This window comes from Channa argus, chromosome 7, assembly GCF_033026475.1.
Source record: "Channa argus isolate prfri chromosome 7, Channa argus male v1.0, whole genome shotgun sequence".
Taxonomy (NCBI): Eukaryota; Metazoa; Chordata; class Actinopteri; order Anabantiformes; family Channidae; genus Channa; species Channa argus.
In genome coordinates, this window is record NC_090203.1 from 9,108,221 (window position 1) to 9,123,496 (window position 15,276).

At 38.8% G+C, this 15,276-nt stretch overlaps 1 protein-coding gene across 6 annotated transcripts in view; it reads right to left on the reverse strand.

Annotated features, from left to right (window-relative positions):
- Positions 1–15,276, reverse strand: part of arhgef1 (Rho guanine nucleotide exchange factor (GEF) 1) — a 39,087-nt gene that overhangs the window by 22,972 nt on the left and 839 nt on the right. For 5 of the 6 annotated variants that reach the window (XM_067509023.1, XM_067509025.1, XM_067509024.1 and 2 more), the window contains exons 2-3: positions 895–981; positions 673–786 (exon numbers count right to left, since the gene is read on the reverse strand). In XM_067509023.1, coding sequence (XP_067365124.1) covers positions 673–786; positions 895–945 — 165 coding nt within the window. In that variant the 5' untranslated portion in view covers positions 946–981. Of the gene's footprint in view, positions 1–672; positions 787–894; positions 982–2,127; positions 2,327–15,276 lie in introns of those variants that run through there. The other variant, XM_067509022.1, reaches the window with a different exon arrangement.

Here is a 15,276-nt window from a genome sequence, read left to right on the forward strand (position 1 = left end):
GGAAAAAACTCGTTCTACTTTTAGCTTCAAAATAACTAGTTTAGATAATGAGGTTAAAGTTGGACATGTTTAAACCTGTCTGACAGCTCACCTTGTTTACCCTAAAGAGCTGTATCTGCCACATCCCCACATTTCACTTTAAATGTTGAGAGGCTATATATGTGAGTTGTTTTCATAAAGACCTGATATATCATGACTGTTTGCCTAGAAATATTGTGTTTGTTGAAGTTTGTGACTTTCATGAAGATCAGATAATATTTCACATCCAATTTATACAATAAACCAGGAGATTGCAAACAATGGCATTACTTTATCTTGCAACTGTATTTAGTATCTACACCTAGGATCCACTTAGCTGATTAATACATTGTATGTATTTGTGCACATCCCAAATAAACATGGTTAAGAGCTTTACCAAGTTAGCTCAATCATCAACAATCAGAACAATATCACCCCATTTTAACCATAAAGGGCTCTTTAAACTTAATAAATGAATAGACGAGTCATACTTCCGGAACCTGCAGTTAGGTATGAAGTAAAATGTCTTTAAATTCAATTATTGTTGATTCATTTTCTGTTTTAGGCAGTACACTCCTTCAGACACACACACACACTCACACAGACTGACAAAACACTCTAAACCACTTGGATATTAGGAGATGTAGTTCTCACCAGGGGTGCTGGGTCAAACTGTAGAAAGACATGTTGCATGAAGACCAGCAGGTGGGTCGGCATTTCTTTCAACCTATCAATTTGGCTAAAGTGTGCGCACTGGTCTTCCACGCCCTTAAGAGACAATGTGGGAGAATGTGTAAAGAAAGACAGGAGACAAGTGGACACATAAAAAAATACAATTACACTTAGCTGCCATGTGTCATTGTTTTCTTTACTCACTTCATTCAGATCATTTTCAAAATCCTCATCCTCAGCCCCGATGATGCTCATGGCTGGGTTAGACCACAAAGACCCTGGCACTCCCCACTATAGAGAGAAGGGAGGGAGGAAGACGACGAGACAATTAGCAAACATTATGTTCTGTACTTCGAGCCGGTAAGCGATCTCTTTGATGTCCTGAGCACCCGCTGAACAGAACCAGACATAAAACCAGATCACAGTTTGGACATAGCGAACTTTCCCAGTGAAAAATGACATAAAGTGGGAAGACGGAAACATCCCCACATCCACACCCACCTCCTGGAGAGAGAGACAACAGTGTTATGTCTGTGGTCCATAAAATAAGTAAGAGCCTATTCATATGAGCCAAAGTGGTTAAGAAAAAAATCAAAACCAAAAACATAAACTAACAACTAAAAACTGATTGGAACAATGATGTGAGAAACCACTGACAAAACATTGCTTGTGTTAATAAAGTTTTTTTTTCTTCTGAGATAAATAATGAGGAATGGGACAATAATAATTAATGGTAACAAAGTAGTAATGAAGCAATTAAAAATTGCTTAAACAAATTATAATACTTTATTAGATAGGTGTTCCCTGGGAAACGCTGATGTCCTCTGCACATCAGGCCATTTTAAAGCATTAAAGTTAGGTGGTTAACCACTCGGGGAAAAGAAATGAATCCACGATTAACATGCACTGCAACGTCTCTCTAAAGTTAGACCAAACAGAACCTCAAGAAACTGTTTTCACATTCAGAACAGGGATGCACAGTTTGGTGATAAAAGCCCTATCGTGATTATATTCAATTTTTTTTAAATATCATGAGCCTACTTCCTTAGTTATCAAAGAAAACACACAGATTAATGATCATTTTGAAATGTGTTTAAAAGAAATGCAAAGAAATCAATCATTAAACAACAAGTGCTTTTCCATTTTTTTTTTCCTTTTTTTACAAAATGTCATTACATGTCACTTAACTCTATCTAAATCTACTTCTAATATCAAAAGCTTTTCACATATAGAAAGAGAGTGAGTCCAAACACTGAAATTAACTCATACTATTAAACTCTTTATGTTTGGAAAAAAAAGTAAACCTAAAAATGAAAGTTTAATTTAATTATAATTTAAAGAATAGATATGAATTCTACTTTACAAGGTAAATGTACACACACACACATATCACAGACAGAGAAGTATTGAGAATAATCACTGAGAAATTTGACTTACTTTACTCAGGAGAATTAACTGAAGCCAGAGCAAAATATCGATCAATGCGACTAAACAGACTGACTGGTCATGTTTTTAATCAAAGGTACAGATAATGAGCGAACTTTATACAAACAGAAAAAGTTGTGACATTCACATTCAGTTATATAATCACGCAGGCTTACGATTAGATTAAATTGTGCAACACTAGTTCAGTAATACACTCAGTTTAAAATGCTTCTCTTTAGGTCTAAAAACTAGAGGTTCATGCTAATCCCTGCCTTTGAAACCCACGAAAGGGAAAAAAAAAAATGCATTGGAACGAGTGACCAACTTACTCCCACCCTTCACACCCCACACCACTTCCCCTGCACACATACACACCCAAAACACACAAACAACACAAACCCCTTGAATGCAAACCTCTGAAGGTTGCAGACCCAGAGCCGCCAACTGGGAACACCCAAAGACATGGCAAGAAAGCCAACAGCTACAGTGCACAACATATACCATTGTCCACTGTTAGGTGAGTAAAGAGGGCAGAGTGTGAGTACAGAGCTGATGAGGTGTAAGGGGAAGTAAAAAATAAGGAAATAAGTTTTTTTTTTTTTTTTTTTTTTTTTTTTTTAAGTATAAAGACTAATTCAGCATTTGATAACCAAATACTAATTCTACTAAAACATATATCTAAGGAGTGAAAACTGATAAAAGTGGTTACAGTTTATAAGTAAATGTGACTATGTACACAGCTACCATTTGATTCATGGACGAGCCCAGTGGATGTGTACAGTGGTAAAAATGCTTTGAGGTCAAGGTGAGTTCTTACAAAGAGAAATAGAATGTGTTCATTCATGGCCATTTCCAGTGGGCTGTGGGATGAGAAAGGCCAGTGTTGGAGCAACAAGCGTAGGAGAGGTTAGCTAAACAGAAAGTCACAGGCCTATCAGGGCCATGAACGCACATCTACGCACACACATGCACTCAGACAATTACATGTATACAGTGCCTCTTTACACACACACACACACACACACACACACACACACACACACACACACACACACACACACACACACACACACACACACACACACACACACACACACACACACACACACACACACACACACACACACACACACACACACACACACACGAGGAAAAATAGGCAGTGTATACTTGTAATTGTCTGAGTGTCTTTCTCACACACACAGTGAGAAATTGCCAAAAGCCACCTAACCAAGACAAAGACAAAGTTGTTATTTCACTATGGCAACAGCAGCTGTAACTGAGTAATACTGCAGAAGCAGATCAAGCCATTTCCTGGTTAAAAGATAAAATGCTTGCAGCATTACAGTTCCAGTAAAAACTCCTGATCCTGTTCTTACACAAAACAGAAAGTCTTCATGATAGGTGTGCAGGATCAAACCCTCAGAAGTCATGATAAATTTAGAGGGTACAGCCTATGATTCACATATGACTGCAACTAAAAAGTTCTCTCTTTTCAATTAACAATTTTCTCTTTGAATCAATTAATAGCTTATCTATGAAGTTGCTTTATTTTTTTAAAAACTATAAGACAGATTAAAGCAGTAGGTCCTTACATTTGAGGAGAGAGTAGAGGACTGCATTCTGTTAAAATAAAATAAAATATTGCAACAGTTGCACACATTTGTCTATTGACCAACCAACCAGTTTTATGCCCTAAGCAAAAAAAAAAAAAAATGAACAGATAGACTGACTGTGAAATACTTCAGTTACCCAGGGTTTAATTCAAATGAAAAGCTGGTTCTTACAAGAACAATGCTGCAGCTTCTGTATGGTGTACTAGTGACCATATTTCAGCCTCCTTATTACAGGAGATCCCACAGCGGAGCACTTGTTATTGTTATGCCTCAGTTGATATTTGGGTAACCACAATACATCCTGATACTCTGACAGATAAAGTGGAGCAGTCAGGGAGAAGCTAATTGCAGTGGTTCTGTGGTAAGTAGGTATGGTCGACTCTGCTCTGAATGTAAAGAACACTGGATTATAATGGGGCAGGGGCCCCTCTGCCCAGGACGAGGCAAATGGTGCATTCCAGCATATGGCACAGTGCAGACAACAGATGGAGACGGTCTGAGACTTTTAACAATAACCAGACCCTCTTCCCTTCAACTCCATTAGCACATGATAGTTTGCATAAGCTCTAAATTGTGAGGGTCTTTCATGGATGATACCATTGTGGCTAAGGGGCAAAAAAAGGTCATGAGTGTACAGTATTTGAATAGCATGTCCCAGAAGTTCAGAGATCACCTCCGGTGCTCCTGAGAGCTGGCAGCTGACCCCCCCACCCGCTTCTCACCTCCCTCCCATCACATTCCAGTTCTAACCAAGTGTCAGGTGGCATCAATCTAATGATAGCCATCATGCGTGCATGCCATTGTCTGTCTGTGTGTGTGTGTGTGCGTGCGTATGTGGGGGTTAAGACTGAGCATGTATGCGGGAGGGGGAAGGTCATTCCTATGAGACTGAGGAGAATTGTGGGTATAGTGTGTGTCTGTGCTTTACGACAACTGGACATTACAACAGCATTCCTCTCCCTCTCTGTCCACGTCGAGGTCTTATACCGCACATAAAGAAAAAAAAACACCCATTTCACCACAAAGTAGCAACACAGTTTATCATTTCATAATTTCACCAGGTCACTAAGAGGTTACATCGGCCTTAAAATAACAGAGGTGCTCTTACATCAACTCTTATGCAAACACTCTGTCCATTGTGAAACTGTTGAAACAATCAGCTGTTTTAGGAGCAGTCGAACTGTGACCTCATGCTCAGAGTGGGTATTTTCAGCACCCTTAACAGAGTCAAATAGGACCACATGTGTCAAATCAACATTACAGTGACTGTCAGAGAACAGTGAGATAAATTAGATGGAGCTGAAGCAAAAGCAGGTCAAATGGTGCAGGAGGTTCCAATAAATAACAAACCATCACAAAGTGTTCTATGTTTGCTGATACTAGGTTTTAAAGCCAATCACAGGAAAAATGTTAACAATAACGGCAAACACTGGTGTGCATACAAACATGAATCCCTACATTTAAAGATGTAGTGATTGACTGATATTTTTCTGGTAATAAACATGTTCACATTTAGTTCAGAAAGTCTAGTACGGTTACATGAAAAAAAAAACAGCATTCCCAACAGCAAGACATGATCTAAATCACAAGGGACATACACTTCTTCCTGTCCATGAATGCCTCAAACACACAAACACACACACAAACAGATCACTGTAGCGGTTACTGACAGATGGCTCAACATATGGCCTCTGTGTAGAAACAGTGTTAATTTCTTAAAAGTGAAGTCTGCAAACAAAACCAAGTAATACTGACACAAGATGGATGCAATTTCTAAATCACCAAGGTAATATGACTACCTTTCTGTGACATTTTGTCATTGTCTTCAGCTGATGCGGACGCCATTACTCCAGTTTGTTGACTGGTAAAGCTCAGCCATTGTCAAGGAAATAGCAACAACAAACAGTACTGTTAATACTTCACATAATTGTTGCCCCTGCTCTTTGGATTGACAGTGACATTAGTAGAAACACTAATATGGTTTTGCAATTTAGCCATTTTTAAATGAAAAAAAGAAAGCAAAGATTTTGACACAGTTTTAAAACAAAATAAATAATTACTCAGCTTTATTATATTGCACAGCCCAGGTTCGATGTAGCTACAATTGCAGAGCAAGCCAACAGTCTCGTTGGAGAAAGAACAGCTCTGAAACAAGTTCCTCTTTGAAAGTTACTCACTGCAGTTTTAAAACAGTTACAACTAGTTTTAAGGCTATCAGATGCTTCAACTAAAAGTCACAGTGGCCAAGAGCAATGCAGGGGACCAGAGGCTTTTAAAAGTCCACACTGAAAATTAAAACTACTGGAACTGGCACAGTGTGGACGTGTAAAACCCAAATGGTTTGTCACACTGTTAGTGGGCTCGGTCTTATTCTGCTGATTATCACGGCATCCAAATAGGCAAGACCCAGAATGAACACAGAGCATAAACCTTCCTGGTACTAAAATTTAAATTAGAGCTTCACGTCCTCACAATTACTAAATGCAACTAGCCACGGCATCCATTGTGTACGCACAGACCACAGTTCTTCTTAGACCTTGTCACAATCAACTGTGTGCTGTCGTCTATAGGTCTCTACATTTCTCCAAATATAGCTCAGCAGCTAATGACTATAGCTTGCTGGGTTCGTACTGCTGTTTATCCGGCTCTCTCATCCGGCCAGAGCCTCATTAGCAGTGACTGGGGGATTCCTACCAACACCACTACTCATGCACTTCTCCAACAGCTGCTCCCTGAGGGGCTGGAGTAGAGATGGGAAGGGGAAAAAACTGGATGGTGGCAAATGGGGAGGCACACAGACAGGAAGTGGGTGTAATTTCCTCAGGAAGTTATCAGAGCCATTTCCTGTATGTCATATCAGATGAAGAAAGAAAGAGAGGTTGAGAAAAGGAGAAAAAGACAGTGAGAAAAGGTGGAAAATAAGAGCCTACAAGTGTTTCCATATAAAACCTGACAAAAAAGGTGCACCAAATAAGCCTTCTGTACAACTCGGTTCACATGGGAAATAGAAAAGGAAGTTGTTGCACCGTATGAACGAAACACAGTGATGAACAAATGAGTAACATTGACCTCATGAAAAAAGTGTGAACACGAGAAGCTGGCCTAAAAACTGGAGGGTTTGTGCACATTTATTATTAACATATGTATTTTTGGCACACAGGCATACTAATGATATTCATGTTTGCTCAGTAATTGATTAATGAAATGATTTTCCCAAACATTTTTTACATTAATACAAAAGTTCAAAATGTTTCATTATAAAATTTATTTTCACTACCATGTTTTCCAAACCTATGTTGCAGTCATAAATGTCTACAGCTGCTATGAGTGGTAAACATGGCTATGGCTGCAAGCTCTTATATGAACTCTACAGACTAAACACAGAATACCAAACTTGCAAAGGGCCTAGTGGGAAGGAAGGAGGAGGAGAAAGGGCGTGGAGAAGAAATTAAAAGAGTGAACACATTAGTGCAGGAAATCAAGCACAAGGGAGCAATGCTGGAAAGAAAAACAGGCAATGGAAAGATAGGTTTGAGAAACTCTGGAAAGCCTAACAAGGATGTAAACAATCAGTAATGTGTTAGCTCAGAATTATACCCGAACCTATGCCTCAGCTTTACCAAATGATTTGGCCTCGGAGTTGACAGCAAGCTAAAGCCTCAGTGAAAACCAACTCAAAGCTATAGTAGCTCACCCTGTAGAGCCGACATGTCTATATATTTATCATGAAAGCATGTTAAACCACACAGAATCTATTAGATAACCTAAAGGTTTATTATGAGCTCTGACTGTGTGTGTGTGTGTGTGTGTGTGTGTGTGTGTGTGTGTGTGTGTGTGTGAGATAATCAGCTAGAGGACAGCAGCAGGGGTTGTGCTTGACCTGAGGTGTAAAATGCCAACATTAAATCATTGTTATAAAGGAAAGGCTATAGGCCACAGCTGTGTGTTTTCACACCACTAAGGATAAATAAAAATGGGAGGTTTAGTCCCATGCACAATCAATGACTGTAGTGAATCACAGGATAACATACTGTGTGTTTAAAAACAAAAAAAAAACAAAGTGCAACTGACATTAAGAACAATTAGAATTGCATTTAAATAATTATAATAAAAAAACTACATACAACATAAATTACATTTTGCATGTATGCTTTTCTGTCTATTAAGGAATAATTCACATTGTAAAACTTTAGTTGAGTGCAATAATGCAAATAATGCAGTTAGGTTTGTTTCACTGAATTAATGATTAGATTTTGGCAATCCTTTGAGCCACACAAAGTTATTCAAATACAACCTCATTGTACTGCCCTAAGGTCAACTACAATAACATAACAAGTGACGTATAGTATTTTCACCACCGTGAGTCCTAATGAGTCTGTGGGTGCTGGTTTGGAACAAGTGCCTGATTGGGAACCAGTTCTTGGTCTTTTCACAGTAAAATAACTGGTTCTCAGCCAAAAAAAACAGTTCCAGTGGCACCAAGTCTTTGATGGTCTAGAACCAAGAACCACTTATGTCATAGGCTGGGGGCAGGATTATAGTGATCAAGAAGACAAACTAGAGCTTGTTGTAAACACAATAATTAGTATATTATTTATTAGAATTGCTTAATTGTAATGTGATCAATGTCAATGTGGCTAATGATAGGTAGCTATTAGCCTCCAGTTTGTGTTAGTCAAAAAGGCATGCATGTCTCCCTCGCTTGTGTCTTTGTCCCTCCCACTGAAGACACAAAAAGAGATGCAGAAAATAGGAGAGCAGACATAAGAGCTCTAGGAGGGCCTACAAGACAAAGGATTGGAATGCCTTCAGCTTCAAGTGATGAATAATCAAATAAGGGAATGAGATATATATACAGTACAAAAGCTGTATAAAAAGAATTAAAAAAAACAAAACAAAAAAAAAACAAACAAACAAAAAAAAACTTAACCAAAACTGTGCAATCGTATGACAGGATTACCTCCTTAAAAGGAAACTGATCCACCACAGCTCAAATTATTCTTTAAAGACCAACTAGATTAAAGCTAAGACTCTTATCAATTCACAGAGGTAGGGTCATTTCAAGATAAAAAGTGACTGAATGTCTGCATGTTAGTCAAACAAGGTAGAGGGCAAGAGAACAGTTGTCTGTGCATACAGGGGACAAAATTACCCCAGAAATCTCATTACTGCACTGACGGTAAGCAAACAGAGGGGATGATACACAGTGAGATAGTGCAAGATAGCACAGCAGCACAGTGTGTGTGAAAGAGGGAAATGATGTCAATGTATGGCAAGAGAGCGGGAGTAGCTCATTTGTGGTCAAAGCATAAAGAAGATGTGCTTTCACACATAGTATGTGCTCCTCTTTTTTACTACCACATCCTTTCTTTTAACATCCCTTCTTTTCATTTATTTCTTCTCTGTAAATCATAACCTAACCTCCCTCTTCTCCACCTTGGGCCTAAAATAGAGCAGCCTCTTGTACGATCACTCCAGGACAGCCAGTGCATTCATGGCTGGTAGAAAAGGGCCAATTATGTAATTTAAAGATCATTACGCAGTGGCTAAAGTAAGATTATGGCCAATAGCACCAGGAAAACACAGACAGGTCTTTTCATTGCTTCACAACCATACATATTCTCAGCTACAAGTGTAAAAGCATGAATACGGCTGAGTTCCTTTGGATTTGCTGATTTCAAAAGGACTTTGCACCACTGTCACATGTCTCCTGATAGTTTTACTGCAATGACCTTTTCTTGGTTAGATTTCATTTGGATACAATTCCTGCAGAGAATCACTGACCTTCTCTTAATGTGATTTCAGTCGAGTAGACATTTCTCTCAGAGGTTTTTAATGACACTGAAAAGCCCCATCCTCCCCAAAAGGTCTCAATGCAAGACTCCGCAGCATCTGCTTAGATTATAAAGATGATGTTCAATGAGGTATCTGAAATAACAAGCTTCTGCTGAACTCTACATGCACAGAGCCATGTATATTCAACAAAGGCCCAACACACCTCCCCTTCCAAAAAAAGTGCACCAAAGTGCATTCTACTGCGCTGACAAACTATTACCCCTACCCCCACTCAAAGTTACCCCCTACATTCCCTCCATCCATGTCCCCATATAGAGGTCATTGGCATTATGGAAAGATTTGATAGGCCAGGTCCAATCAATGGGCATGGACTGGCAGTCCACACTGAACCTTCAGCTTGACCTAACTGCTTCCATGTGTGAGTGTATAATTGCTAAGGCCAAACACAGAAACCTCTGATTAGCATTTGGGACGATAACCAGTCCTCATTCATTCACAAGTATGCTTGTGCGTTAGTGTGTCCAAAGTTCATTTGCAGCTGCCTTTAAGACAATACCAAAAGAAGCAGCAAAATCCAAGGCACATGCTAAATATTTTAGGAAAGAATTTAGCCTGCCCAGAATCAAAGCTTCTAAGACTAACATTGCCAAAAATGCCTTTGTACTTGCACAAAAGCAAAACCAAGCACTATGGTTCACAATTCAAACCTCACGCCAACAGTGCGCAATTCACATCTGCAACATTCCACCTCTCTCTATTTTAGTTAGAGCTGTTAAGAAGAAATCATTCAACACCGATCCCAGACAATAATCCATATTTTAATTCAAATTTAAATCCAAATCTACAATGAAATATTAATTAACGCTGTTTAGCAAACATACAACAGCAAAGGCTCTACAACAATAGAGCAGTTTCCTGAGAGAGTGTCAGGAAAACAGTCAAAGACAGCTGCACTGATTTAGTTTCACTTGCACAACAACTAAACAATTGAGATAGGTGCTACATGAAACAGATATATGTAAAGTTGCAACACAAAGAGTTCCTTTACACTTAATAGTGACATTTCAATCCCATGACCAATGAGCTCTGACACAACTACCATGGCTTTAAAAAACAAACAAAATCAACAACGATGCAGCAGAACCAGAGAAATTGTCCTTTTTACTTCCATCATTCATGTTTAATGTCAAAACTTGCAACTCAACCACAAAAAGTTCATTTAGATATTCAGTTCTGGTGTGCCAGTAGTTTCACTGGTTCCATTTACCATATATTAATTCATTGTTTAAGACTGCAAAACATTATAACTACATACTAGTTACAGACCAAACAATTTATAAACAATACACTCAATCAATGATTTAAAAAAAAAAAAAAAAAAAAAAAAAAAAAACTTAGTTGCCGCCAGTATTCACTTTCCAGTACCAGCCACAGACTGCTTAAAAAAAAATAATAATAATCCTCCGTCCATCAGTTGAGGCATTCAAATTATTTTTGGTATGTCACACTAACATGATGCATCAATTATGTCCCACTGGACTGCACAGCAACATTTATAATAGTTAACCTGATTTGCTGTTTAACAAAGCAAGGAGTGGAAAGATATTTGCAGAGGCTGTGTGTAAATCATTTTTATTCACCTAAATCATATAAACCTAAATCATTTCACCCGACCATTACCTCCCCCCCACTCCTCAAGAGAAAACAACATGTATATAGTCTAGTCTGACTTTTTTACCCCACCCTGACCCTCAAATGAAAGAGCGCATTCTTTGGGTCTTCTCTCTACCTCTCTCACTCACACACCTCCAGCTTTCCAGACATCCCTCTGACTCACACTTGCACAGATGGCTGTAACTTCTTCCATTTTCTACCTTTTTTCAGACTGTGTAGAACAAGCTGCTGCAGCCCAGGTTATATACTTGAAGTCACTGCGTGTGAGAGCACAGACATGGAGATTGGCTGCATTCATACTGGGCCCTAAAGGAGTCATTCAAGTGGTTGGTGGGGTTGGGGATGTCACTGCTGCAGATGTGCACACGCACGCTGCGAAAAGACAGGCTTGTCCAATTCTGGCTGACAGCAGGGAGATGACAGAGATTAGGGGTAAATACACCAAGGCCTTTGTGGTAAAACACCTGTGAGCTACAGCCACTTAAAAATCACTGTCCTTTGAATGATCTGATCCCATACATCTACTAAACAGTCCCACTGATATTAAAACAGACCCATAAATAAAATTGATGCATTGCAGTTGTATACCTCTGCAAACCAGTCAAGTTTTACTTTACATGCATGTCTGTCCAGAATGATATTCTCATCAATGAGTCCACGTGGACATTTGTGCCAGATGTAATGAAATTGCCTACAGGAGATACAGCAATGACAAGACTGAAATGGATGAGAGTTCACAATGACTTTAACCTTTAACCATCAAAATCAAATCAGTTAATCAGAACAAACACAAGCACAAGCATCCACCAGAGTCCTGGTGGATGCTTGTGCTGGATTTAAAAAAATTCCATTAAAGCATTCCTATAACATCACATTTACAAGAATGGGAAGGACACAAGGTCACAAGGTGACATTGACCTATGACCAATGACAACCAAAGCCTTAGCAGCCCATCACGGATTCCAAGTAGATGCTCGAGTTAAATTAGAAGACATCGCTTCAAGCCGTTCCAGTGATATTGTGTTCACAAGAATGGATAAACATGAGTTCTCAATTACTTTGACATTTGACCCTCAAAATCTAATCAGCTCACCCTTTAGCACAAGTGAAGGCTGGTGCCAAGATTGAAGAGCTCTCCTCAAGGCATTCTTGAGATATCATGTTCACAGGAAAGATTCAAACGGACAGACAGATGGATAACCCAAAAACATAATGACTATGGCTGTCGCTGGTGCGGAGGCATAGAAAACTAACCAATGTTTTCTCTACATTAAAACGCCTTGTCAGCTCGGTCAAAGAGTTTAACGACTTAGCATTAATCAGAGCTGTTGGATTCTGTTTGGCTAGAAGAGCTGTAGCACTATCATAATATTATGTTACATTCTTACATGTGTGTGAGATTACTTAGTGTCCGCATACTAGCAATGAGCAATATCCACTAAATCTCTCATAAATGTTTTTATTTTTATACAGATTAGAATTATAATCTAATGTGTAAAATCTGTGATACCCATTATCTCTGCATTGAAGTTAATTTTGGCTGTGTCCAGAAATCTCTCCTTGTTTATTTTACAGCAGAGTACACCATTTTAACTGTCTGCCATTATATTTCAGTGTCCACTGTTTATTAAGTTTAAATGATACGGAAAAAGAGAAATATTAAAAATCTTATTTACTAAGCATTTTTGTTCATTTCTATTTCTCTATTTTTCACTATATGCATATACAGCTCCAGTTGCCTGAAGTAAATGTGCAAAGGCTGCTGTACAATCTCTGTACCAAAGGGTTAAATTCAGCTTTAGTTGCTGTGTTGAAAGGTGTCATGTTTATAAGAGAACTTTGCCATCACCCCAGTTAAATTCTTAATGGGCTTTCTGTACATGTGTTAATATAGTGATGGTGACAAACACCCCTCGTACTTGGCAACTTTTTTTTAAAAAACTATATTTGTACACTCTCACATCCTGTGCAGTCTTAACATAAAGTTGCTAAGAACAGCTGTTTATGATAGAAACAGCTGATGATTTAGATTCTCTACCATAAAAAAAAATAAACAAAATTTTAAAGAATTGCAGATTTGCAATATGAAAGACAGAATTCTGTGAAATTATGATAGTTAAAAACAATTCAAGCAGCTAAATTTAATTAGCCAATCAGTAATATTTTTTATATTTAGAAATGTGCTTTTCTTCAGTTAACGGTTAAAACACCTTTTGTAATAAGGACAATTGGCATCATCTCTGGTGCAAATGAGGGACTAAAATGTTGACTTACAGACAATATTGTGAGTTGGAGCATTCTATAAGAGTTCAAAAAATAAATTAATTAATTAAAACAAGTGGGGGTGTCTGTGGGCAATTAAGGTAATAATCCATAAAATATCATATAATGAACATACATAATCTCAATGAACAGGTAATTTACAAGAGCACAGATATCAAAGGAGTCTGACTGACAAATCTTTATTTTACTACTTTAATACCATCATATCAGCAAAACACTCCACAATAAAAACTGCAGAAATGTTTTCTCAATTAACAAATTCATAGTTTAGTCTATAAAATATCAAAACACTCCAAAATGAGGCCAAGAACTATCAAATATTTACCTTATGTACTTGACACCACTTTTCAACAATTAGGACTGTATTTACAGTGTCTCACCTTAATTGTTGCCAATATTAGCTATGGTTACAGAAGTAGTAGTGTCATAGGCAGACTACATACTATCCACCTTTTTATGCACGCACATCCACCTACACAATTTTATAACTCCAACCCACCTCACCCACTGAGCTCATTCAGGAGGAATCAGTAGATTTCACCATCGGGAGAAGAAGAGCAGCCGAGTCCACTCTGTCTCTCATTATCTGCTGCCTGTGCATCAATCCCACAGCAGCCAGAGAAGAATACCTGTGTTCCCTTTGAAGTCTAAGCCTGACTACGGTAAATTATTAGTTTGCCTTCAACTCAGCTTCAGGCCCTTAGGACAGCCCCTGGCTGTTACACTCTGGGTGCCATTACCTGCATTCCAGTTCGTGGGTATCTCTCATAGAGTCTAACGACTATTACACTTTGCTGTAGCACTATCTGGCTTTATCTTCCTACCCATAGTGAATGTGGTGAGTTTCTATAGGTTTATGACAATAGAGAGGGTGAGAAACATGGAGGGAGAGAGCGGCAGAGCAACTCAAATTCAATAGCCAACATTCCTTTAAAATGAAGAGAAGGTAGCCTCTGGGCTCCAGACAAGCCTGCACATGTAAAACATGGGGAGTGAAAGAGATGACAAGTGCAGTGCTCCTCTAGTCTAGCAGAGTGTAACAGGAAGTGGCAGGGCCCGCTTCACATAGGGCCTCTAAGGTGCAACGGCTGGCTGGAAACACGTCAGTCTCGAAAACCACCAGCTGCAACGCCCTTAAAAAACACACAGACACTAACACTAAACACCATCTAATGATTAGCAAACCCAATTGTTATTAGCATTAATTGGAATAATAATTTTGCTTAGGCAGAGCTCAAGCTTCGACACTGAAACCGCAGAGGGCTGGAAATCAGACGGTCACAAATAAGAACGGGCCTGGCAGGCTGGCAAAAAAAAAAAAGAAATGTTTTCTTATTAAAAATGTGACAGCCTACTGGCGAGCACAACCTGCACTGTTCCAGCCCCTTGTTGATGTGGTATAATGATGCAGCGGTACATGTACAGTTTCCTGTGAGTGGAGAAACTCTCCCTTTTTCTGCAGAGCCAATGTCCTCTGTTTCACAGGGCAAAATCATCATGGCTAATCAATTATATGCAGACACTAATTAATGAACACTGTCTGCAACCCTCCCCCCCTCTCCTCCACTCTATATAGTCTGATGTGATTGGGAGAGAACGAGGGATAGGAATCTGGGAGGGACTAGTGTTAATAGCACAGCAAGACTATAACCTCCTTTAAAGTTGTGCGAAAATAATTAAATAAGAGCAAAACAAAGCCTTTGATCTTGCAACGTCCTACGTCTGGAATCAGAGCAGAAAACACACAAGCAATAATACTATTCGAAAGAAAAAAAATACAAGCAGGTTCATA